Source organism: Atractosteus spatula, chromosome 21 (genome assembly GCF_055471065.1).
Source record: "Atractosteus spatula isolate fAtrSpa1 chromosome 21, fAtrSpa1.hap1, whole genome shotgun sequence".
NCBI lineage: Eukaryota > Metazoa > Chordata > Actinopteri > Semionotiformes > Lepisosteidae > Atractosteus > Atractosteus spatula.
Genome location: NC_142726.1, coordinates 5,487,361 through 5,513,343, shown reverse-complemented (window position 1 = coordinate 5,513,343; position 25,983 = coordinate 5,487,361). Strand labels below are relative to the sequence as shown.

The window sequence follows — 25,983 nt, the reverse complement described above, 5'->3', positions numbered from 1 at the left end:
AATATTTCCATTTTGCCTTTTTTTTTTAAAAAAGGGACTGAGTACACCTGTCTGTTAGAAGGTGCTGGCCAGTCTATATCCTCACCTGTTTGGAGGACTGATCTCGGAGACATTCATTAGGTTCTGACAAAAATTCTTTAGTATTATGTCGGTGACCTAAGGAAATAATATTTTCACATATCGTTATCATTATCAGTCATTATTATATTTTTAGGATATTGCAAGTGCTAACAGTATCGCATTACATTCAGAACACATTTTCTTTTCTTTGCTGTTCTGTATCAAGCCTTGACACTGTAATATTATTAACTAATGTTTTTTACTGTTATACAAATGATGTATCTTTCTGTAGGATTCTCCTCTTCAGGTTCATATTCCTCTGCATACAACTAGCTGTTCGAGTACATTTCTCTTCCATTCTTGCCTGCAGAAATTACTGACGTTTATCTCTACAATGCATAAGACACTTACTTTGGTTTCCAGAGACTCTACATTGGGAGATGTAAGATTGATTTTTAATGGGTCTTCTGAAGGCAGGTCATTTGTCTTGTTAAAAAGGGTTTTCAGTGTCTCTGAAATCAGCGACAGGCGGGATGAGATATCTAAAAGTAGGAGAGATGTTGATGGAAATTTGTAGAAGAAAAAAATAAATAGGAAAATTATTACTTCAAAGCCCAATTCCCCAGAGTCAGCAGAATGTGCTTTTATTGCAGTAAAAGTGATATGGGTATGAGGTGTAACTTCAATTCTGGATATAGCTGTGAGTATTTAATCAACTTAACAGCTTTATCCTACAGATGTTGTCACATCAACCTCAAAAGGGGCAACAGAGCAAAGCTGCATGAGAGGCATCCATTCATTATCTGTATAGTCAGTGTGTTTCTGTCTATACTGGAATGGTTGAGAGCTAAAAAAAAAAAAAGAAATATCGGTTTGGGTAACTAATTCACAAACCAAAAACACAAACCACACTGTGTGAGGTCCTCTGGGAATGCAGCTTGGCATCTCCGATCCTAGTGACCATTCCTGGGATTTCCCCAATGCCACCCAGAGCCTCTGACGACTGGTGCCATTGACCACACAAATCCAACCCCAGACGGAGTTTCCGACTCTAGTGAAGGTAATGAACTGACAGAGGCTCCGGCTTTATCCAGGAATGTTAGTGACTTCAACACAACCTGCCGCCTACCATCAGCTATGCCCTTCTCAGACAGCACGGCGGTCAGGTCCCGCAGCTCTGCCTGCAGCTGCTCCAGCGGCCCCTTGGGCAGGCTCACCTCCACACTGCCCTCCCCACCTGAAAGCACAGGGGCACAGGCCAGTCACTGCGCTTTGTCAGCGGGGGGCACACCTGGGCAAGACGAACCAGCAGTGCCTGCAGGAAAGACTCGTGCTGTCTCATGTCTCACACGTAAGACAACACCAGACAACAAAGTTTGGTTTGGCTCTTTATAGGTATCATCTGGTGGAGGTTCATTGGCGAACTAAAAATATACAGGAAATACTTATAATATCACAGTATGAAACTTACAATGTCGCCGTATGTGCAATAAGTAACGGACAATAAGAATTTATACTAACAAAACAACATTTTTTGAACGGAAGACATTTAGAAATTACCAAGTGTCATACAACAAGTGCAAAGTAACTGTAATCTACTGAATATCTGTTCCAATTCTATCACCTAATGAGCATGCCTAAACTGATATAACAGCCAAATCCAGTCAATAAGAACAAACGAACTTGGAGTCAATGAAAGTAGTCCTTTAAATACATTTGTTCAGGTATCGTCATGTTTAATTTCTTGTGAAATGTCTGCATAAATGTTGCATTATGAAGGGCAATATTGACTTATAAATATTTACAATCGCTAATTTCTCTAACATTGCTAGACTTGACCTCCAGCAACACATTCATATCTCTGTTAAGATTCGTAGACTGCCTAATTTTCTTAATTCTGTATGTTTTGTTGCTGCTGCCTTATTTCATTAAAAAATGAAAAAAATAAAAACAGAGAAACGTCTTCAGCTTCTCCAACTGTGTCTGCAGTGCTACTTGTTATCTGCTAGTTGGTCTCTTTATTAAGAATATAGATCCACCTGCAGGGCTACAGAGCCTAAATATAAATCACTTGTCATTGATTTTTATCTCCACATCTGTCTATTTTACAAGCCATTCTGATTTCACTCTAGCACACAAAACCGAAAGGAGTGGTAGGTTTATGGATTTAACGTAATATGGAAGAGCTTTTGGAAGACTCGACTTGGGTGCCACTCTGAAACTATCCTGCTTTGTAAAAAAAATGATGATTTAGAAAGTAAATCCACAAACCCTCAGGCTGTCTCCGCTTCTCCTTTTGACAAGCTTGCAAATAGGCTGCATGCATGTTTCCTGGAATTTTATCAGCTCTGAAAGAAGGAAAGAGAAAAAAAAGACTTAAGGGTAATTCTGATTCTCTCCCTGCTTCTATACAAATTACATGCAGAATTTCGGATGAATTTAAATGAGAACCAAGTTTAAAATGTATTATACATAAGTGTAAAAACTTTAGTTGATCTATAAATCACACTAAATATTTTAACAAGTCCAGGAAGATTTTGATAACTCTGCTGGCCAAGGTTTGTAATGTAGAAACTCAACAAATTTGCATGCTTTGCTTAAACAGTACCCTCAAAGCAAAACATTGAGTCATCACAAAACAAAGCCTCCAAGATTAACACACATTTCCAAGGCAGGATCTGTCATAAATATTTATTTAATCAATGCCTTCTGGTGTTTTTGCAAATAAGCCAACCAGCTTGCACTGCAATGATGCACAACTTACTTTCTGAGGGATTCGATGAAAGCCATCCGAGCATCTGGCTTGCCAGGAAGCTGGAGGGCAGTAAAAACAGAAGGAATTAAAGGTTTACAAGGATATCTGGAATCTAGAACAATTTTAAAAAGGATGATTAATTTGTCAGCAGTGATACAGCCTCAGTTGTTGATCTTACGTTATGCCAAGCAAATCCTATTTCTTGGAGGAGACACTAAGGGATAAAGAAATTGTAGCATTTGTTCCTGGCTGATCAGAAATCCAAACCAGCTGTCACTTTGGGGCTTTCCATTTTCTGCACATCTTGGCCTTTATCAAGAATAGCCTTGCTGTTTATGTTATTTGTTCACAGGTGCGCAGGAAGAATCAGATTCTAACTGTTTGTGGACAGTCCAAAAGAAAGGAGAAGTAACATTCAGACCTGCTTCTTTGTGTTTGTGCTCTGTGACTCTTAATGATTTTTCTCAGTACTTTTACTGATAATAAGGAGTTTTCATGAGTACTGATTACACAACATGTTTTTTTCTAGATTGGGCATTAGCTGTGCTGATTGATTTGGTTAATCTGAACAACATTTCCAATGCAAGTACTTAGTAGAAAGTGCTTTCCTCAATAAATCAGAAATTACTACTGCAATAAGGCAAAACAATAAGTGAGGAAAAAAACAGAATGAAGGAACAGTCAAAAAATATCAGGCACACCTACATGGTAGATGATTCACTTTCCAGCTCAAAGTTAAATTTAAGGCAAGCTTACCTAGTGTAATGCATGGCATTTATAATGACAATTTAAGAATACTTACCAAACGAGGTGTCAGCAAGACTGGCAGAAATTTAGACATGTAGTAAGGCCTTCTGAAAATACTACAAGATACAGGAAACAAATAGGTCACCCAATGAAATCTGTTCTGACCAAATGCAAACACACTCATGACCTGAATATTAGGACTAAATAATATTATAATATATGGTTTGACAGTGTAGCCATGTCCCATCCCATTCTTCCAGGAGGATTGATCTGAGCTGTTAAGGAGTGACTGAAATGCATATGCCACTGGTTATCCTAATTCCAGCTGGGTGTAGATCAGTAAGGTGGTGGACAAATGTCTCACCAGAGCCAGAGAGGTACAGTACAGTCTGTCACAAAGTAAGACTGTTCATTGTACTGGCATTTCTTCATGTTTGGGTCAGGAAGTGTGTTTATTCTTTTAACAGATTAATTTCACCTGCTGGTTTCCTTTGTTTTACTATAAAAAGTGATACACAATACACAATTATATACAACACTGCAAAATCTGTCTCATGTTTTGTACGTGTTCAATTTACATACTGTGGACTGTCTTCTGGATTATATCACAATATATGGGGAAATAAAGGCAGTAGTACCTGGCCTCCATCACGTTGGCAGGGATCCTGCCTATTTTCTCAAACAGAGAGATGGCCTTCTCCACGTCCTGGTGGGCCTGGCACTGGGGCTGCAAAGACCAGCAATGACATAATCACCAGAGCAGAGACAGTCGCTTGTAGGAGCAGCAATGACATCATCACCAGAGTACAGGCAGTTTACCAACTTTTAAATGACAGAACCTCTGATGACTTCTCTCTAATTTGTTTTCTTTAGCGCCTCAATGTGTGAAATCCCAACCTCCTAATTAATCAATACTACAATCCTACAAACAGCACAGAGCAGTGGCCGATCATATGCAACACAAGCCTTGCAATCTCATGCACTTCCTTTCGACCACTTCTTTTTTTTTATAGGCAAAATCAGTAGAGAAAAGTTAAGCATGTACAGTAATTAAGTCCTGACTCCTGATGAAACCATCTGGTTCCATCTGATGACATCAACTCCTGACCAACAGTAATAGTCAATGCAGCTGTTAACTAAGAAGAGCATCAGTAGATGTATACTGTATAATAAACACTGCAACTGCACAGAAAGCCACAGAGCTACAACACTGACCTACCCAACACATGCAGCCCCCAGTCAAATGTGAACCATAGCCTAAAAGAAAACTATCTCTGATGTGTTGGTGCCTGCTCTCTTTGTGCTAGCTAACATATTATCTCTCCTTCAAGTCTGTTCATCTGACATGCACATCCAGTTCAGCACCTGCTAAGGTGGCTGTAGTAGATAATTAGATTAGCAGATAAATTCTTAAGTATTAAGATACTGCATCTGTTTGCATGCATATTGTGAACGGTGGTAGAAAAACTGGCAAAAGGAATGTGGACGCCTAATTGCTTATGGAAAGAAAGCAAAGTAAACAGTGCTCTTCAATCTGCTAAATCAGAGGCATTTTTAAACTCTAGAGTGAGTATGTATGAGAAGTTGCTAACTCTGTGCTTTATGGTTCACGTGATAGATGGGCAACTCACCCAGTTTATTTCAGAGGCCCAGAATTATGCAGGAATGCAGAAATAAAGTAAAGAAAATATTTTTCACTTCTTCAGAGCCCTTGATGAAATATTTTGGAGCTGGCAGTTTTTTGTGGGCAAACGGAAAAGAAGCAAGCATGAAAGTAGTTTTGACTGTCATTCATTCGCATTGTTTATACAATTTGTGACGTGTGTGTACATGCAATTTATCAGTACAGCTGGTGTACACTTCCGATTCCAAACTTTCAAATTTACTGTCCAGATTCAGTCCAAATTAACTGCAAATATCTAACTTACAATGTTTTAACCTGAATTCACACATCCTGTGAACATGCAGAGGCAAAAAAGTGAAAATCTTTAACCTGCTCCGGTGCTCCAGATCCCGACACAACTTCATAAAGGCCCATCTCCTCAAAGGAGACCTACAGTATCGGGGGAAAAAAAAATTAACAGTACTGAATTATGGGCTGTTAAGTTATGAAAACTCTGGGTTACCAGTTTCACAACATGAAAAATAAGTCTAAAACAAACATATTCCATTAATTCAAAACTGATCTGATCTGCTGCTCAATTTACAGATGCTTCACCTTGAAGATTTCATTTCCACCCACCCAATTTATAAACTCTTCCTCCAATTCAGGGTTGTGGGAGAGCCGGAGCCCATCCCAGCAACCACTGGGTGCACCCTAGACTGGACGCCAGTCCATCGCGGGGCACACACAGACACAGACACCCATACACTCACACCAGAGCCAATTTTCCCAGAAGCCATTTAACCTAATAGTATGTTTTTCGGACCGCGGGAGGAAATTCGCGCAAATACGGGAAGAACACACAAACGCGACGCGAACAGTACTGCAGGTCTGGAATCGACCCGGGGTCCCAGCATTGCGAAGCAGCAGAGCTCACCACTGCGCCACTGTGCCGCCCAAGGATCCTTTCAGAATTTCAAGGAGCTCTGGGAAATGCAGTGGTAAACTGTCAGAGGGGGAATAAGATTCCCGAAACTTACCTTGAGGTCCGCCAGCCTGGTCTTGGCCAGGGACACGTACTCCTGCAGAAAAGACCGGTACTTCGCGGGCACATAGGGAGGATGAAGCACGTGTACCTGGTGGACAAGGAGGAGAGCAGCGCGTGAGAGAGGGGTTAAAGAAAACGCAGCCCAGATCACGCCACCAGATGGCACTAAGGACAAAAGATATGCAAGAAGTTTGATTAACACAAGTCTGAAGCATTATGGATTGGCTGCCGTTTCCCGGCTTTTAACGATCAGCACTGCAAGCCCCCTCGGCAGGGGACGGAAACATGGAGTGGTTTTCAGATTCCGGCCATCGGGGTTTCATTCACTCCGGAGAGCTTTCCGGCTCTGCCTCCGGACAAAACCTCGTGCCCAGCGGCAGGGTGAGCTGGCCAGCGAGCGCAGGGGTCAGCAACACTTGGAGGAGGCTTCCCCTCGACCAGGAGGAGTTCCCACGGCTCCGAGTTCATGAAGTCATAGATCATAAACAACAAAGCAGTATACTGTGAACACTGTGAAGAACAGAAGGGCTAAATGTTGATTTTCTTTAGTGAAAGAGTGCTATATAAGATGAAAAAGAGGTCGATTTAAAGATCATGTTTAATCTCTCGCTCTCATCAAAAAACTAAATATTTCTGCTTTATTGTCATTTACAAACAAAATGTGGATCAAAGTGGGGGGGGGGAAAGGGGGGAATAAGGAATGGGAGGTTTGTCGTGAATTCAGTCTCCCAAGGGCAACTTTCACTTTCACACTCTTGTACAGCTCTGGCTATTTTGAGCTCAGGTTTCCACACGCTGTGGTTCAGAGGCGTCCTCTTACAAGATGATATAAAACACCTTCAAGTACTGTGGCGGCTCGAACGGCACCAGGTCTGACAGGAACTTGAGCAGGAACACCAGGGACTTCTTGCTGTTTCCATGGTAACCGCTCGCACTCCCAAAGGACATCTGTGAAGAGGAAGCCACAGGTTGCAAGTGAGCATTTTGGTTTTAAGAGATCCGCAATCTGATCATTTAAGTGACTGTGGTTTTCCTGGCATTGTCTTTCTCCCCTTCTCTCTCCCTTTGACCTGACCAGGAATGTCTCTTTTCAAGGCCTTGTGTCTATTTCCACTCAGACTCCTCTTCATCTCCGCACATCCTAATTCACCAGCAGGTGCTGTTGACCGTGCATTACTCTTTACCTCTTACTGACCAGAGCAACGGAAGAGAACCGTGTCCTTCTAACCTGCAGCGCACATCTGCATCTACAACAGGACAGCAGCGTCGCTACCCTCAAGCCTGATCTTTTCACTGCTCAGAAGCCGAGCAAGGAGAAGCCTGGTTGGTACCAGAACGGGAGGCCTGTAAGGATTTGCTGCTGCGTGAGATATACTCCACACAGCGAAAGTCAGAAATGACTGAGATTCCAAACAGCCCGGTGAATCCGGCTTTGTCTGTCTTTATCCTTCCTAAACTTCGGTTAAAAACCTCCATTTCTTGGCCCCAAAAAAAGTTTCCATCCTAACAGTCCCCAGAGATGTTATTCTTAACCTGCAGATTAGCTGTGCTTCTAAATCCAGCGCCTCGGTGGTGCTGACGCTCCAGTGGAGCCAGCAGTGAAATGCTGTTAAGAAAACAGACTGCTAATTGCCAAGCCCAGCACACCCACATGACACTCCTAGTGCACTACAGCGGATAGTCGCCTTTCAGCGCCTTTCTTTATTTATACCTTCTGGGAGACACGACCGGTATTTTATGCAAGCAGACTCGATTTAACAGGGGGCATCTTTGTTAATTAAAATAAAAAGCAAAAAACCGTTCCATCTCTCAGCGTACTCACTTTTAGAGCCCAATCTAATTTCGGTTTTCTCTTCTGAAACATGACAATTTTTTGGTCACACGACCAAAACGTTTTGTAAGTCATACACAAAGTTTAAAATTAAAAAAAAAAAAACTAAAATGCGTTCACACTTTTAAAATATTGAACCACCGGAGGCTGATAATTGAAACCAGGAACACAAAAGCCCTTTTGAGAAAGTTAGACAGCGCCTCGGTGACATACAGTATATTTAGTTCTGTGCGTTTTATTGCTATGGCTTAAGAAATGTGAAAATGCTGTCACTGTTTTTTATACTATATAAAATGTATTGTGCAAAAGTTTAGAGTGATATTCATTTTTTTCGGTCTTCAATCTAAATTGTTCCAACAGGATAATGTTGCTATTTATACAGACAAATGTTATTTAGACAATAAGATCAATGGCCACCTCAAAGTCTGGACATGAATTTAACTCTAGACTGGAATTATGACAAGGCAGAGAAAAATAAGAGGAGTAAAACAAGCAGATTTGTAGAGTGATGGACAACATCCCTGCCGTCACAGATACACTTCAAACAGGACTAGGGGAACAAAAAAAGAAAAAAAGACTAAAAACACAGAAAGACAAGCATTTTATAATATCTTATTTTGAAATATTCTAAAGATTTCTAAAGTTTCCTAAACTGGCATATTAAAGTACTTTACATTTTGTGAATTTAAAAGATACTACAATGAATCTGTAAAAAGCTAATAATAAAAGCTCGCATTTCAGTGTAACAGTGTAACAGAACTCTTGCCTTCTCTCACAGTCCGTATAGAGTGTAAGAGCAGTTGGGGGTCCGGCGTACCTTATACCACTCTGTGTAGGACATGAACACCGCTGGACCCTCCAGGGACGCCTGCCGAGCCAGCAGGAAAGCTGTGATGAGGCTCTCCAAGTCGTACAGCTCAAAGGCTTTGGTGAGAAGCTGGGTCAGCAGATCTGAGAAACACAGGAAGGTACTGTGAGGGGTTAGACACCTGGAACACATTAGGACAGGCTAGATACAGGCAAAGATCAATCAGGGAAGCTATAACACCTGCTGACTAAGAAGAGACTGCTCAGTGATGCTATTCATATTTATGTTCAGCAGCAATACATCTTACTAGTCTTCACCTGCATCTAATTATATAATCAGCGATCAATGCCAAAGGACATCTTGACTACATTGCCTCTGCATGCACAGATTCACCTGTTCAGACTACTTTTAAGTCATGGGATTAATGGTTATTTCTGTGCTCTGTGCCACTATTATTTAGAGAATGTGGACCAGGAGTCTCTAACCTCAGAATGCATGGCTCCATTCAATGACCAGAACTGTCAGAGGAAAACAGGTCCTGGCCATATCAGAGGACAGACCTCAGTCCTCACATTAGTAAGTCCATTCGGTGGGTGAGATATTTACAGAGGCTGTTTCTACTTAGGTGATAGATCCATTCACATGTTATGCAAAAACCCGAGAAATTGTTAAAAATCTTTAATTAATTGACACCCGCGTAAGACTATGGTTTGTCACAACATCGTGCATATTATCCATATTGAAAACTGTCCCACGGTACATCTGCTCCTCTGGTATAACTATCAGCACCTCTACTTGACCGTACAGATTACTGACAATCGGCTTGGTCTGTTTTAACCATGGATTTGCCGCCTTGGGATTTTCTCAAGGTTCTTCATTGTAGATAGCCCCTATAAAGCTAAAACTTGACATAGCAAGGTGCATTCATTCTTAGAGGAGCCCCTGTCTTCCAGGCAACAGAGCCCCAGGACTCTCACCCTTGAGTCTGCGCTGGGCCTGTGTGTGACACACCAGCAGCGTGGAGACACTGGAGAGCACGTGCTGCCAGTTCACTTCGTGCGTCTCCAGGACCTGCCGCAAGTGATGCACCAGCTCCTCCTCGCTGAACAGAACAAACAGCTGCGAGGGAAGCAGACAGTAAAGATGTGGAATTTTAATTACTCCCTTGATCAGGTAATTTGGCTAGGAAGTCATAGGACCTGTTTGTTAAGGTCCTAATAACTAACAAAATAGCTGCAAAATGTAGTCTCCAGCTGTCCATCCCCTTTACTGTCTAGCTGCAAACAGCGTTGCTGGATGCTCTCTTCCAACTGGAGCACAAGCAGAGGGAAAATAATCAGAAAAAATAACACTGGAAATCAGTCACAACTAACCTATTTTTGTTGTTTCGTTTTTAAATAAAAAAAAAATTTAGCACAAGCCTTAAAACACAGCTCTGATTTTTAATCCAGAATGTTGCACACTTGCATACATTCTTCACTCACTGAGAAAAGTTTCATCGGTGGAAAACATTTTCTCTTTAAAACTGATCACCCGCTAGTCACAGACCTAACGAGCAGTCAGTGCTTTTCAAATGTATTACAATGCTGTCATCAGGCTCTGAAACCATTCCAAGGCAGGTGTGCCTGCCTTTCTCACTAGGGGAACAAGGCTGAAAGAGTGGAGAATGTGATGTGGTTTTAAAAATACATAACTGGGGAATAATTCACAGTATGGTGTCAGACAACTGTCCCCTCTTTAAAGATTCTCACAGTTAAAAAAGTCTGTTCCAAATTACTTTTATAAATCAAAATAAGTACATTTCTACATAATGACTACACAACTACATCACTAGGCTTCTGCCTGACTGATCTTATATTGTTGAATGATTAAACTCATTCCTGCTGTGGAACACAGCCTGTCTAACAGCAGGTATAGAGGCATCCTATTGGATACATGTTTGGTACTGAACAACGCATCTGGACAAAACTGCTTTTGAAAAATCCATTTTAATAGATACCGGCTTCTTTTTGATCCCACACTGTCTGACACAAACATTGGGTAGTCTAAATGATGGCCTCAGAAGAAATTCTAGACAGTTCATATTAAAATAATTCAGCAAGTGCTTTACGTCCAACAGCCATGGCAGAATAATTAACAGCTACCATTTCACATGAGAAAGAATAAGGAACATGAGGTTTTCTAAATCTGTAATTGAAATTTGAATCAATACTTGAAAAAATGGCTTGTTATCATTTATTCTACAGTCCACATTTTATTCCATTCAGTTGGAACAAAATGCAAACCAAGCTATTACCCACAGAAAGTGTGAAGTTGTTTTTCCTCATTATTGTCAATAAGCTTTGGCTTTTCTGCGCTGTGAAAGATCACAGTGAGGAACAGCAGCTGTACAAATTCACTGTTACTGCTCCTTTATTCCTCAGTGGATGTCACCCAATTGTCTGGGGACCACTGGGAGACCGTCCTCAGTATACACTTATTCTAAATTGGACTGTCAAAGCGTCCCACAGAAACCAGAAAAGCCTCTCACAACATGTCCGGTATGGGAGTGTATGAGATTGTCATTTTACAGCATGGATCTAGGGATTGATCTCTGCCTTCTGTTACAGCTCCTTTAAAAATGAACCTATAACCATATTACATCCCCTTCAAACTGACAATGATAATTAACAGCAGGAGGGACAAAAGCTAATGAGCAATATGTAAATTACTTGTTGCTGTGAGGATGTGCTCATCAGTCCACTGAATTGTCCAACAAGACATGCTCGGAATTAACAAAATACTCTAACAACAGGCAGCTTGTTTTGTTCTGAGATGAAAGCAGTCTTTCAGAACATTTCTAGCCCTCTGGTTATCATAATGCATTTTGTATCTTTTCTCTTACATTTTTTACTGAATAATGAGAATGATTAAAACAACACTCCAGTGCTACATAATTAATGTGAAACGTATCCAGCACCTGGGGATCACAGGACAACAGCTGGTCTAGTCTGGAGAAAAGACCATCAGCAATTCCATTTCCTCTGAAGCACTTACAAAAACTAGCTGAAAACTGAAGTTCATCACAAAAATCTTAAGGGCTAAGAAACAAAAAGAATAAGTTGTGTTAAAACTGAATGAAGGTGAAATGGCCTGACTAATGTGTGGTTTTTGTTCTATTTTTTAGCATTAACGTTCCAATACGCAGCCAGGATACAGCAAGAACAAAGAAGCACAAGTGTCAATACAGTGAACTAATCAGACACTGGAATAGCTACTGTATCCCTCACATGTACAGAAAATGAGTTAAATGATGTCGATTATAGCTGCTATTAAAGTGAAGAGGAGGTCGGAAAGAAACAATACAAAAAGAGGTAAACTGGGAATTAAAGATGAATCATGAAAATAGGATGGAAATATATCCAGTGACTACATGCAGGATTTTGTTGAAGAAATATCAGAAGAAACATTGGGAACAGCTTTGATAAAAATATGACTGTAGAGGAAAAGGTTGAAGATAATAAAAAGAATATGTAGAATAAGAATATAAAGAATATTTTTATAATATTATAATACATAAGCTTAATATCAGAATTAAGCTGTTATGCTACAATGCCGGTGTTTGTCAGGAAACCCAGCAGAAAGGCCATGCCCCTGGAGGCCTATATAAATACTGGTATTGTAGACTTTGACCATGTGGGATAAGTTCCAGAAAGGAAATCTTTTACAAAAATGTCTTATTAATCAAATTTTTAACTAATGAGAGCAATTCCTACTGCTGATAACAGAAGTGCTTGAGGAAGAAAATCCAATCCTCCAAAACCGACGTGTGAGTATGTTCTGCGACGGCTGATGATGTAGTAGAGATCTGGAGAATAACCCTGCTGTAAGTACAGGTCTTAACGTTTCCTCAAGAAGAGTTAAGATACATATCAGCACAAAAGGATCTGAACGGGTATAGAGTTTCTTGAAAAAAGACTTTGTGTTGTGTTTCCTCTCCTACGCAAAGACTTGTACACCCACCTTTTCCTTTGTTTCTATAATAATTTCCAGTACTGACTATACTGGCATGTCAGTTGTGCCACTGTGAGATTTTCTCTCTCTCCTCTTACCTTACGGTACAATGAGGTCAGCAGGGGGCAGGTTTTAGCAAAGCTCCACTGCCACTGCATGCCAAGAGCATCGGACACTGGAGAGGCGGAACAGAAGGGGAAAGGGCTCATTTTGAATCAGGTCATTCTGCCAGGAAAACTGGAGATCTGTCTTTGGATAACCATAATAAAAACCTTCGTGTCTGCAGCAAACATGGATTCAAAGGCAATCTTCAGTATTGGTGCAAAGAAAAAATACTGGATATATTTTACCTTTCTGCAGGTAAATCTAACTTTTAAGACTGACTAACATTTAAGGTTGGTGTACCAACACTTGTATGATGTGAATGTAAAGTTTAAAGAGGAACTTTTGGAAATGTTGTGTAGAAATATAATTGTTTGATTACTACAGCAAGCACAGGAAAAAGGAAACATAGTTTTTCAGACACACCCTACAATTTGCATGAGGAACCTTCTGAGGAGGAACCCTCAGGTTACAGTGAGAAAGATTAAAAGACATCACAGCAGAGCATCCAAGCAAACAAGGAAAGGTTATTTGTTTTGGTTGCAAGCAGTCAAATCTGTCCACTCTCAAGCGATTCTCATAAATGTGATTTGCCAGCAATGTTTAGAGGTATCTGCTGCTACAAAGCCCTAGGTGTTAAGGTGATCATTATCCTCTAACAGGTTTTAAGGTTCTGACCTTTCAGGTGAGGCTTGTAGGTGAGGATCTGTGTGAGGGAGTGTAGGAAGAACTTCTGCAGAGTGCCGAGCAGGACAGCCCCTCTGTACAATGCTACATCAAATGCATTCATCCTGGAGCAAGAAGAGCACAATTCACAAAGAGTGTCACAGCAAGAGGTGACGTGAAGCAATTTTGGTAATTAACCGATAACAATGGACTACCTAAACAAATACAGACAAGTTCCAACGAGGCCGGCACAGAGCTCTTTAGGCGAGACCTGTTCAACTGATTCAGCAATGGTACCAATTTTGGTTTCTGTAATTATTCTGATCTCAGATGAACGCAAATATGATGCCTTCAAACAAATGCAACAACAACTGGCATGCACCTGATTCAAAACTCTGGTTCTCGCTTATCACTGCCTCAGCCACTCCAGTCTTATTTTTCCCTGCACCCTCTCTCCTCTGCAGGTGGTGGGGGAATAAAGTATCCACAGAACTGAGAACTGCTCAGTCTCCTCCCTCGTTCCGGCTCCAGATCCAGACTCTTCCATTTAGACAGTACCACTGATCTCTCTATTTCCTCCCTCTCGGACTGGTGGTGCGATTTGCTGATCACTTCTGTCTGCTGCAGACATGAAGTATCCTGCACCAGACTCTCTGGTGTCCACTCTGTCCATTTCCAGTTTTAAATTTCCTTTTGCATCGCACTGTGCCCACCATTGCACTGGGAGCTTGTACTAACCTTATTTTTCATTTGTAGTGTGTACATGGTTGTGACTAACCTCTTGTACATTTCATAAATGTATTTTGAGTCAATCTGGACCAGGGCATACAACAAATAGATTATAACAACACACAACCTAAAGATAAAGAATGGCTCTGCAGGCCTGAACATATTTCTATATAAACGTTCTTACCAAAACTTTGCTGCCTCCTTCCTAGGAGATTGCTGCTCTTGTTTGTCATGAGATGCAGCATCAAGAACCCCTGTGGAGTAAAGACGCACTTAAAGAGATAACCTGTCTCGTGGCTGTCTTTATCACGGATTTGTACCTCCAGAGCAGTGTTAATTATATGATGTAGATGAGTTAGCAGTCTCCAGGAACCATTTTTTTGGAACCAGTTATTCACCGAGGGAAAGTAAAAGGAGCAGATATAAGGGACTGAACAGATAGACTCGGCTAACTTTATACACCCTGTACATATGGCCTGTACATAAAGAGCTAAGCAATGCAAAACATTCATAGGAAGCATTGTTTTATGTGTAGCCAGACATAAACCTGATTGAATTGCACAAAAATACTTTATTAATATAAAAATAAATTTAGAGATAACACAATATAACTTAATGAATGTCAGTGCCAACAGTGTAACCATTTCCAGGAAGCCCTTCCATTAAAACACTGGTGTGCAATGAGACCATTCAGTCCAGCTAGCCCATTTGATTGCCTTTTGATGCTAGGATCACGCCCAGCTGCTTCTTGAAGAATCCCAGAGCATCATATGGAGCACTATCACTGGGCAGTCTGTTCCTGACTCCCACCACGCTTTGTGTAAATAAGAACGCCCTGCTTAAAAAAAGAAGTGCATGCCGAGAGAGCAAAATTAAGCTAAAGTCCATACTCACATGACAGCATGTCAATGATGACCGCAAAACACACCTGGAAACCAGAAAGAAAGTCCTTGAGAAGAGCTACAGAAATATAGGGCATAAATATCATGACAGAAAATCATGGCAAATTAAAGGAAATCAAATGTTAAAGACAAAATATATCTTCAGTTATTACAAGGAAATATTTCACAATAATGGGGGATGCACTACTGACTTTGTACCACCAAATCCACAGACATACAATAGCTCCCCGAACAAAGATAATCCATCTCTCTTCACTCACTGGGGAACTCAGATTCACTTGTCTCCCATGGACTTTGTTATGTATTTGGGAGGACATTATTTTAAAATACAAACAACAATATATTAGTTATAAGCTAATAAGAGAAGCAATTCTGAAATCCAGAACTCCACAGGGAGTGTCTCTTCATTCCCAGACCATCTCCCACATCATTTCAGAAACAACAGGACAGCTTTTAATTGATACAGAGTCTCTCCCTGTGTGCGAACTTGTGTTTAAATACCAGTCTTCAGCTTTTGTTTGCCTTTCTTTTTTATGTGTGCTAGTCTTAAAGACGTTTTCCCATCACTTATGAAAATACTGGAACAGGCTAATGTCTGTCACCAGCCTAAGCACAGAAAAAGTAAAATGTGATGTTAAGACACCACTGCCTTTGCACAAACAACTGCTATTTGTATTACTTTTCATTTTATTCGTTTCTGTCAACTGTTTTGATTTCTGTTGTAAATACGTTTCCTACCACTGTACTCTGAACCTCAGGATCATAGCCATCATGCAGTAAGAGCTACCTCGGTTTTATCGGGGATAACTGTGCACACAAACTGTTCCTCCTTAGGAATTGATAACTCACTCATTTATAACTATAATATCCGGTTACCTGATGTGTCTTGCTATGGGACTGCAGATTTTGGCTTTCATGGAAACCATTTCTCACCAACACCGTCAACACGTCTGTAGTGGGGGAAAACGGTATTTACTAGAACAACTATGAGCACCGCACCATCACATTTAATAACAATAACAATTCAGGAAGTGACTATTATTTCTATTACTGAAAATAATAATTATTATGATATTATTGGTAATTATTATTGGTTATTATTGAAAAGATTTATGATTTATTAAAAACAGGGAAGTCACAGAAAGCACATTATAAGAACAATTCCTTCCCCATTAGGTAATGGGGACTCCCTCCACCACCACCAATGTGTAGCACACACTGCAAAGGAACAAGTAAAGGCTTATTCCATGATGAAAAGAGGAGAAGGCTGTGGAGCCTTCTTCGGGTGTGATAAATGCATTTCTCCTTAGTTTCTGCGTGTGCCCTCTGGTTCAGTGTTTCATCCGTATTTCTGACATCTAAAGTCAGGGAATAGTGGACAAACAAAAAAACAAACAAATTGTGTATATATATTTTTTTAAATAACTCAATAAAAAAATACAGGAGTGGCATTTTATAGGTGAAATGAAAATGGATGAACACCTGAATCAAGTCGGGAAAGTAGATCTCTCCACTTACCAGAGAATATCTGCTGTCTGACCTCGGTCTCCCCTGGCTGGCCACACAGAGCACACAGGTCAGCAAACAGCCACTCCACGGTCGCTTCAATCCTCGGATGGCTGGAATACAATACGGATTCTGTCAGCACCACTGAAGGCCCTCTGTCTGCACTGGTGCCACCACGTCCCAGTCCAAGAACTGCACGGCAGGCTTGGCCGTCAATCATTCCCTCTCCGAGCACTGAAGGGGACCTGCAGGTGACTCGGCACTGGATTAACATTCCTCAATGACACAACCCGCAAGAAGGGATCGCCAGACTCAAGGTAAATGATCTTCCTTTACTGCCATGGTCCACAGTGTTCCTAACAGGTTTTTTTCTATTTCTAGAAACAGCCCTGGCTCCATTATTTTCTACCCCATGGACCATTACTTTTGAAGGCTTAATAATAATCTGAGTACTTCACACATACTCCATAGAAAGCTAAATGCCATTTCCTCTGGGCACCTAAAATTCAAATCACCAGGGCCAGTTTTTTTCCCCAGAAGCCAATTAACCTACCAGTGTGCCTGGACTGTGAGAGGAAAGCAGAGGACTCAGAGGAAACCCCCCCACACACACAAGGATAACATACAAACTCCACACAGATAGCACCCCAGGAACTGAGGCCCCAGCACTGCAAGGCAGCAATGCTAACCCCTGTGCCATCATGCCATCCAAAATATATACCTCCTTTACGACAAAGAACTGAGGGAAATCCCATATTAAATCCCATGCAACCATTTGAATGGGCAGACAGTGGTCCTGTTACCTCTCTACAATCTCCTCCAGAGTTATGACATTTCCCTTGTGTAGGTGCCAGACAACTTCAAGGATGGGTGGTTTCTACAAAATAAAAGCACAGAATTCAGTTTTTGGAACCATGGAATTCACAAAAAGGACAAAACACTTTACAGTTCCCCAAAAATGAAATAATTTGACATAGCCCTGAAACTCATTAAGTGTTATTGTTCCAGGAATAGGGTCAACCAAGAAGACTAAGTGACTCTCTGGTTAAGGAAGCATCTGATTCACAGGAAGTCCCGAGTTCAAAGCCTAATCCTGCCCATGAGAGAATATTCTCAGCAGCACAAAACAGACTTCCATTAGCCCACCCAGCCAGAACAATCCCCAGGAACCAGTCTTACTGAAACACAGCAGAATTACACTGTCGCCCTCATTGCAAATGTAGGATTGGGCTGCAATTCACTGAAAAACAGACCAGTTCTGCTGAACCTGCTTGCAGAGACCCAGCACATTATTTGGTGGTGGTCCCACAAACTCTGGCTAGTGTGCCTGTGTTTGCATTGCAATCGTGAAGCACAGACCGCCAGGAGATGCATCACTGGATCTAAAGATGCCCCTCACCTCTGCCTTCCAGAGCTCCTGACAGAAGAGCTGGCAGCTGAAGGCACCGAGACAGAGAAGCTCCTTCACAGACTGCAGGAGGTGGCCCATCTCCTCCTGCAGAGTCAGAGAACCACAGCTCCATCAGTGACCCCACACTCCAACACTAGCAGCCCGTCAAGCCATGACAGGCAGCTCAGGACTCACCAGGACAAACAGCAACATTTGCACAACATTGGACTTAATCGATATTCAAGATTCAGATGTAACCCAGAGGGTTTACAAAAAACAACCCCTGCAAACTGAACCTCTTGTGTGTTATAGGACAGTAAAAACAAAGTCAGCATGATCAAAGCACAGATTAACTGCAGTAAAAAAAGAGATGCACAGAGAATTAATGGTAAAGTAGAAATCAGGGCAAAGCAAACCTTAATATAATTATAAAAATACCTTGAAGTTCTAGTGCGGTATCTCACCAGGGAAAATTGTCATTCTGGAATGAGTTACTAAGACTCAACCAATGAACCAAACGAGTCAAATGCCCTCCTCTCGCGACATTCCTTCGCTTATTAAGCAAGCTAAATTTTGTTGTGTTTTTGTCATTTTTCTCTGGCATTTCTGCCTCCGAATGTCTTTTAAGCCACCTCTGTTCCGACAGTGAACTCCTATTAACTGGTAAACTAAAAGGAGCTGCGTTCTGCCCAGGGTTGTCTGGGACAGGTATGCAGCAGGCACAGGAGAAGGCCAGAGGACAGAAACTGTACCCTCTTCACGGTGTCCAGCAGGACCTTCTTGGCGCTGCCCGCAGTGTGCCCAGGCAGCTCCCCGAGCATCTCGGCCACCGTCCTGGCTGATAGCAGGCCCAGGGGCACCCCAAGGCGGGCAGCCTGCCCCTGCAGAACATGCACTGACAGATAGAGGGGGCTCCGGTTAGTCCCCAGCAATCTTACTGAGACCCCCACTCCCTATATTTCACACACACACCTTTTTAGGGACTGGAATATAAAAGAGCTTGGAGATTGAAGGTGAAATGTAATCTCAATTGTCAACAGTCCACTGTTTCAGCCACTAAGAACACCTCACTTTTCTTTTTCTGAACTTGCTCTCCTTTACAGTGCCTTTACAAGCACTAACACACTCCTGGATCACGGTTATTATTCACAGTTGTCACTAGTCTGCATAGGATAAATAACACAAAAAAGGACAGGAAGCTAATGGAAAGCATTAGCTTTGAGGCTTCCAAAACCACCTACCATCTCTTTTTTCAAGCAAATGAGCAAAGTATTAAGATATTTATTTAAAAGTGTTAATCTGAATAAAGATGAATGTTACGTTGTTATTGCCCAATGCTTAAACACAACTTATAAATTGTGATCATGTAACACCCTCAGTAAAAGTTCTTACTTAGTCAAGACATGGTTAGACTGCACTTTTCCTATCAACTTCAATCGTGAGTTACGTCTGAAAACACAAACCACCAGAAAAAGCAAACCATGTACATTTTGTATCAGGGTTGGACACTCAAAGCAAGTGAGATTCTGATAAGTTCTGCTATGCTGCATTGCAATTGATTATTTACCCAGTACTGAACCTCCAGCTCTGAGCAGAGTGGACTGCTCAAGATCACCATTTTCCTGTTTCTCTCTGCCCATGATCTTCTCACAAGGTCTGGGGCTTACCTACGATTGACACAATAATAATGCCCTGTAGTGGTCATGATTATTGAAGACACCTTTTATCTGGACAGTTTAAAGTAATATAAGCTGACAAAAAGAACACAATTTATAAAATCTCTGCAATTTGAAAACAAATTTTACTTTAGATACAAAAGATTAGAAGTTCCAATTATAATTAACATAGAGAAAATCTTGCACATACGAAAGCATGTAACTTAAACAGTATAAAATATATTAGAGCATACCAATAAAAGACAACTATTACAATTTACTAAGAAAAGAAACCCTTTACAGGAATGTGTTCTAAAATTATGAAAGTACAATAACAGACAATTTAATATGAAATAGCAATTTCTAAAACTCACATTGAAGGAGAAACAAACCAAGATATGCATGTAAAAGATAAAGCACTGCACACAATGCAATTTGCAAACCCCTTCAGATATGCATAAAGCAACATTGAAATCGCCCAGCGTTGATATTTCATTTTGAAGTCTCAAACTATCGTGCAGGTTCAAGGCTGTGTTTGAGACCAGCGCCTGTGTGTCTGAGAGACTGTAATGGATTTCTGTGCAGCAGATGCTGCAGGTGCAGAGAGGTACAGGCGTAGTGGCTGGAGATCTGGCTGACAAGCCCCCCAGGACTCCCTACCTCAAGAAGCAGGTCTTTGAGATTTTGGTGACGGGTTAACAGCTGGACGGCCGCCTCCTGCAGCTCCTCCTCGCTTTCATACTTTGGCCTTTTCTTTGACACATGGGACTCTAGGGGAAAAAAAAGGATAAAAACTTTGCAACAAAGTCCAGCACTCTCCATGAAGAAGTCCTGATATTAAGCTGAGACAGGGAAGTTCCGGTCCTCGAGGGAGGGAGGGTTTCACGGGCCTCAGGGTGTCATTCCATCCTACATTTTAATTTCTTAATTAAACTAATTATGTGGACAAGAAGTGAAGTCACTTATTCCTTTTGCATTTTAATCTACGACTAGCGGAAAGGCAGTGTTATCACCTTCTACCTTGATCTGGTTTAGATCTCCGCAGCAAAGCAAGGCTGCGTCTGGTCGGTAATGGGACGGGAGAACACCAAGGGAAAATAGGTTCCCGTAGAAAGTGCTGTCGCCAGACCAGCAGGGGCCACTCTCCCCTCTTTACAAGAATTCATTAGCCAATGCAAAAAAGCATGAGGAAACCATGCTCTAAGACAGGGGTTCCCAACCGAGGGTTTGCGGACCCCTAGGGGTTCATGATGGTACCGCAGGGGGTTCATGAGATTGTGATGGGAACATCAATGTCAAATTAGTCCTATTAATAAATAACAATGAAATAATTAGAATAAGAAAAACAACAGTAGTAATATTAACATTTTACAAAGTAAAAAGAAGCATGTTAAGAGGGTTGCTGTAGAATTTATCTACATTTATTGAAAGGTTTGATTTAGTTATAATCTCAAGGAGGGGCTTGAGGCAAATAATTTAGGTTGAAGGGATTCAGCTGATAAAACAAGGTTGGGAACCCCTGCTCTAGGAAAGGCCACCTTTTAGTTGAGATGTTACACAAGTTCTGTGGTTCTGATTACTTTGTCCTTGAAGATCCTTTCAAAGCATGCAGGCTGTTATCCCTGGTGTTCTGGCTACATCCCATTATGAGCTTGCTCTCCCAAATCTTATCCTTATAAATCCACTAGGAAAGCAATTTCTCAGGTCTGCACCCAGTGTGTGTGATGATTAAAAATAAAAAGCAGCAGAAGTCACACAGAAGCCTTTTCAATTCTTCACACACACACACACACTCCTGCACCGAAAGGGTTTGGGGGCTCTGGAACAAATCCCAGTAAAATTGCTGATGTTAAAACTCAGGAATTCTGGGTGGGGGCGGGTTTAAGATTACTGCTATCAATCTGAACAGCAAGGTCAAAGAGCCACCTCTCATTTACATGTCTGCATGCTTTTTGGCTCAGTTAAATGCAAAAGCATCAGTGGCACAAAATACATGTGGTACCACATTCCCTGTCTGACTTTGCCTGTATTCCCGATGTGGGCTCAGGACCATTTACAATATGGTCAGCATGCGTCCTGAAGATCCACACCCAGCTGCTGGAGACAGGGGATTGAGGGACACGGAGAGGAAGCTTGAATTTTGCATCACACTAAGCAGAATAGCGCTGGCAAAGCTGCAGAACAGCACAGGCCAACACACTCACCCAGAAGGGCGGCCAGCGATCTCTTCTGAGCAGCGGATGACTGAGAGAGCGATCCGGATAAAGGGGTCCCACCAACAGACATGTCGGGATATAACTGTGTCATCGAAAAACTGGAGTTAAAGAGTAAAGAACCAATAATTTTAATTTGAGTACCCTCTCTTGACAATACATATTTACGTAGCTACTTGAAAGAAACTCATTCCCTAAAATGTGTATGTTACAAAGTTATTTACCAGTTTCTCAGCGCATACAGGTAAATATCATTGTGAAGGAAAAACATTAAAGGTAAAGCATAACAAATACGCGATAAAAAAGCGAATCAACACGAAGATCCGAAGAGTTCTGAAGGTTAAAATAAACTACGCATGCTAGCGAATTTATGTGACTATACACCGCGTCAGACCTGACAGTTTATGTCTCCCGGGGCTTTTTTTTTAAAGTAACCTTAAAACATGCACCGGAATCAACACTTAATCAAACGTACCCCAGGCATCAATCTTTTATTTTGCCGTTAAGGGTGAACGAATTCATTTCATCCCGCTACCCACCCCCAGTCCTGAACATATGGTTGTTTTCGTGCCACAGCTTCGCTTCCGCCAAGCTTTCGGCCCTTCCCGCTCTCTTCTCCGATTGGCTGCGGCTGAGTGTGGTTTGTGCTGATTGGTTGCTGAACCAGGCCTCTGCAGGTTGCGTGACAGGATGCAGGAAGTCACGTGATACACGGGTGTCGGCGTGCTTGCTACAAGCCAGTCTGCTGTCAAAGGTAGACAAAGTTTGGGGGTATCCCAGTAACAAAGGTAATCCTTTCACCCCAAATGCAGCGCGGGTTTCACACAGTGGATTGATCTTCAGTTCTCTTTGAAATGCCTATATTTCCTTATGCATGAGAAGAACAGCATATTATTGACATACACTGTAGTTTTAGAATTGCGAAATATGACCAAGAGGGGTTTCTCGAAAAGTTAAAAAAAACATAAAAAAACAACCTCATGTTCAAATCAACAAAAGAAATGTTTACAAATGGATCCAGCATGAACTTCGACTAAGGGCGTATTTTCTCAACAAGAGAGTTTATACGTCGTTCAGGGAAACAATCGTTAAATTAACCTTAGAATACACAGAACTGAAACAACTCGCTAAAACATTACATCGCTTATGTAACAGTTTCACCAGCTATAAAGTTGGCCTATGGTTATTCCAGATATTACACACATAACTTATATATCTCTAAATAGTATCTAAATCATCCTACCGAAACTAAAGACAATTTGGGATTCGTTATTCCTGCTGTAGCTTTTCACGTAAGACTTTTAACTGCTCAACATTTCTGTTTCTGTAGGTGTCGTACCCGTTTTATATAAGATATATAAAGCTTTTGTATCGTATCTTATCGTATCCATGCATTTACTAGGAACTCAGTGTAACAGGGGAGCTGGAGTCTATCCTGACAAGCAACGGGCACAAGGCAGGGTACACCCTGGACGGGATGCCAGTCCAAAGCAGGCCAGACAGACACACACACTCACACCAGGGCCGGTTATCCTACCGGCACGTTTTTAAACCGTGGGAGGAAATCGGAGCACACAGAGGAAACACATACGAACAAGGGGAGAGCGTACAAACCCCTCGCAGAGGAAACACCAGTTCTTTTATCTCAAAGAGTTCATACATCTTATTGTAAGTCTGTACTGTAATATCGGCATTTGCGAGGTGATAATGGCCAATTGTGCTCTCGCTCACCATCAGCAGCTATAAAATAGACGTCGTATCTCCCGAGTTGTACTGTATACGAAGCCTAGTTTCCGAGCTTTGACCCCTTTATCAGGGTGTTGTCTCGCAATCCTGAGATGCGAGGGCAAGAGGGGCAGAGGCTGGTATTTTATCTTGATCAGCACATCATAAATCCGCACACAACAAGCTCCTGCCTTCTGCGGTATGGTGATTTGTATTTTCACTCGTCATGTACATGAAGCGAATCTGCAGTTCGATTGATAATAAACATCATAAGAACCTACGGATGTGGGGGAGACCCTGGTAGTCTTCAGGACAACCGATTGACCTGGCTGATCAATGTACAGTACATTGCTTGTGCCAGACCTAAAGAAGCCGGCCGTGCTAATATTTTGGTGCGTGCCTTTTCTTTTCCTTTTAGGTTGTTGTCTTGGACACACATCGGTAGCCTACGTTATTTATTCGATATCTGCATATAAACCTAGACTGACGATCTTCTTTGCGTGTCAAATGAGTTCCAAAAAAAAAACAGATTTGTAACTGATGGTTTTTTTTTTCCCTAAACGCCAGGCGCTGTTCACCCTATGTCACGCACAGGTAGCTGCGAAAGCTTGTGCCCTTGTGTTCTGGGACAGGGCGGGTCTGCGCCTGAGTGGAAGTTTTGCTTTCTCTCGGCGATGGGCTGAGTTTCTGCCGCTTGTGGGCTGTGCCTTTCCCGTCTCCCTGGCCAGCCTCCGACTGACATTCCAGCAGATCAAAGCCGGGCATTCACTGCTGTTATGGAAACCCGAAGCTACTGCGACAGTGCCGATGGCTGGTGAGAGGGAGACCATGGCTCCAGAGTCGTGGGAATGATGTGGCTGCCGCCGGCATGGCCCGATCAGCAAGCGCTAACAGCGGCAGCAGCTCCAGCGTGTCCGCCCCGCAGGACCGGGCCGAGGCTCGGGAGCTGGCCGACCCAAAGGAGCTGTCCCTGGAGGAAGTGCTGAAGTCTTACGAGCAGCCCATTAACGAGGAGCAGGCTTGGGCAGTGTGCTATCAGAGCTGCAGGGGACTGAGAGACCTGCTGTCTGCCGGCGGGCTGTTCGGACTCCGCGAGGTGAGGGGTCCGGCTTCGATACTCTTGCACAAGGATGGGACCGTCGCCCTGCACACAGACCCGGCCACCCCAGGTATGTACCGCTCATTGATGGCTTTCTGGATTAATCCCTGCACCTGCCGAAACGCGATCCCGTTCGGCTTGTGTTTATTTTCACCGTTTGTCCGGCCTTGCTTTTCGATCCAAATGCTCCTCATTTTACCTTACGATAAACATTTGGACAATTCCGACATCTAGATGTGCGCTTGAAGCCCTGTGCAGATTTGTTTCCCCCGACATTAGCCAGGAAGCGATCAATTATTCATTCGCCGCCGCTTTCAGCAGGTTTCTAGCCTTAGCCGAACGGCTTGGAGTCGTTGCCTGCTTCAGCAGCTGCCCTGTCGGTGCGCAGGAACAATAAAAAGCTAAGGTTTCCTTATTGATACCCGCCTTCGGACCTAAATTTAAATCCATGACATCTTAATAAAAATTCCTGAGCTAATCTAGTGAACTGTGGACTGCAGAGAGGAAGTCCCACCGTTTCACAGTATATGAGCGACATTAGTGTTCTTTGTATTTGATATGATCAACACATCCGCTATGTTTAAAGTTTGTTTTAGCATGAGAATTAATACAAGAAGGTTACAGTGACGTTAAGAAAAGGGAAAAGGCTGGAATCTTGATATTAAAAAGGACTGTTTAATCTAGCTTTGGTGTTTGAAAGTGAGCATCGAATGTACCGTATTCCAAAATATACGCTGTATATGTATTATGATAATCATATTACATGTATATTATTTTAAAATCGATTGTAACATAACGCCCAAGTACCAGTCTTCGCAGTTATTTTTAACATCTTCAGACAGTTTCGTCCCCGTTATCAAACAGACGTAATGTAATTTGAGCTCATCAGATCATTTTATTTTACATAGTGGATAACCTCGAGTTATTTAGCCAACGCACTGACTGCGTGAATTTAAGGTTCTAATTCCATTTACTACTATAAATGAATGTTAAGCCTCAATGCGGTGCTAACAGATGGTAGTGAAATTAGTTACTAATGGAAGAGATCACAAAGGGAGCCAGTTGTTATGATATTAAATATGTACAGATTATATGCAATATAACAGTCATTTGAAGATTTTTAATCTCCATTTAATCTTCGCATCCCTATC

The 25,983-nt window shown here is 41.9% G+C and overlaps 2 protein-coding genes across 3 annotated transcripts in view; one reads left to right on the top strand and one right to left on the bottom strand.

Moving 5' to 3' along the window:
* Positions 1 to 22,570, bottom strand: part of fanca (FA complementation group A) — a 33,723-nt gene extending 11,153 nt beyond the window's left edge. The window contains exons 1-25 of the mRNA XM_088939195.1: positions 22,484 to 22,570; positions 22,000 to 22,109; positions 20,456 to 20,565; positions 19,708 to 19,807; positions 18,893 to 19,035; positions 18,150 to 18,245; positions 17,554 to 17,627; positions 16,763 to 16,863; positions 16,121 to 16,194; positions 15,237 to 15,270; positions 14,527 to 14,596; positions 13,626 to 13,738; positions 12,944 to 13,020; positions 9,830 to 9,971; positions 8,862 to 8,995; positions 7,051 to 7,161; positions 6,206 to 6,301; positions 5,556 to 5,615; positions 4,201 to 4,289; positions 3,618 to 3,678; positions 2,825 to 2,874; positions 2,332 to 2,408; positions 1,190 to 1,297; positions 472 to 602; positions 86 to 156 (exon numbers count right to left, since the gene is read on the bottom strand). Of these exons, the coding sequence (XP_088795321.1) occupies positions 86 to 156; positions 472 to 602; positions 1,190 to 1,297; positions 2,332 to 2,408; positions 2,825 to 2,874; positions 3,618 to 3,678; positions 4,201 to 4,289; positions 5,556 to 5,615; positions 6,206 to 6,301; positions 7,051 to 7,161; positions 8,862 to 8,995; positions 9,830 to 9,971; positions 12,944 to 13,020; positions 13,626 to 13,738; positions 14,527 to 14,596; positions 15,237 to 15,270; positions 16,121 to 16,194; positions 16,763 to 16,863; positions 17,554 to 17,627; positions 18,150 to 18,245; positions 18,893 to 19,035; positions 19,708 to 19,807; positions 20,456 to 20,565; positions 22,000 to 22,102 (2,225 nt within the window). The 5' untranslated portion in view covers positions 22,103 to 22,109; positions 22,484 to 22,570. The remainder of the gene's footprint in view (positions 1 to 85; positions 157 to 471; positions 603 to 1,189; positions 1,298 to 2,331; positions 2,409 to 2,824; positions 2,875 to 3,617; positions 3,679 to 4,200; positions 4,290 to 5,555; positions 5,616 to 6,205; positions 6,302 to 7,050; positions 7,162 to 8,861; positions 8,996 to 9,829; positions 9,972 to 12,943; positions 13,021 to 13,625; positions 13,739 to 14,526; positions 14,597 to 15,236; positions 15,271 to 16,120; positions 16,195 to 16,762; positions 16,864 to 17,553; positions 17,628 to 18,149; positions 18,246 to 18,892; positions 19,036 to 19,707; positions 19,808 to 20,455; positions 20,566 to 21,999; positions 22,110 to 22,483) is intronic.
* A 1,879-nt stretch (positions 22,571 to 24,449) lies between these two features.
* The window catches only part of spire2 (spire-type actin nucleation factor 2), a 29,001-nt gene continuing 27,467 nt past the window's right edge, over positions 24,450 to 25,983 (top strand). For both annotated transcript variants that reach the window (XM_088938951.1, XM_088938950.1), the window contains exon 1: positions 24,450 to 24,902. In XM_088938951.1, the coding sequence (XP_088795077.1) occupies positions 24,602 to 24,902 (301 nt within the window). In that variant the 5' untranslated portion in view covers positions 24,450 to 24,601. The remainder of the gene's footprint in view (positions 24,903 to 25,983) is intronic.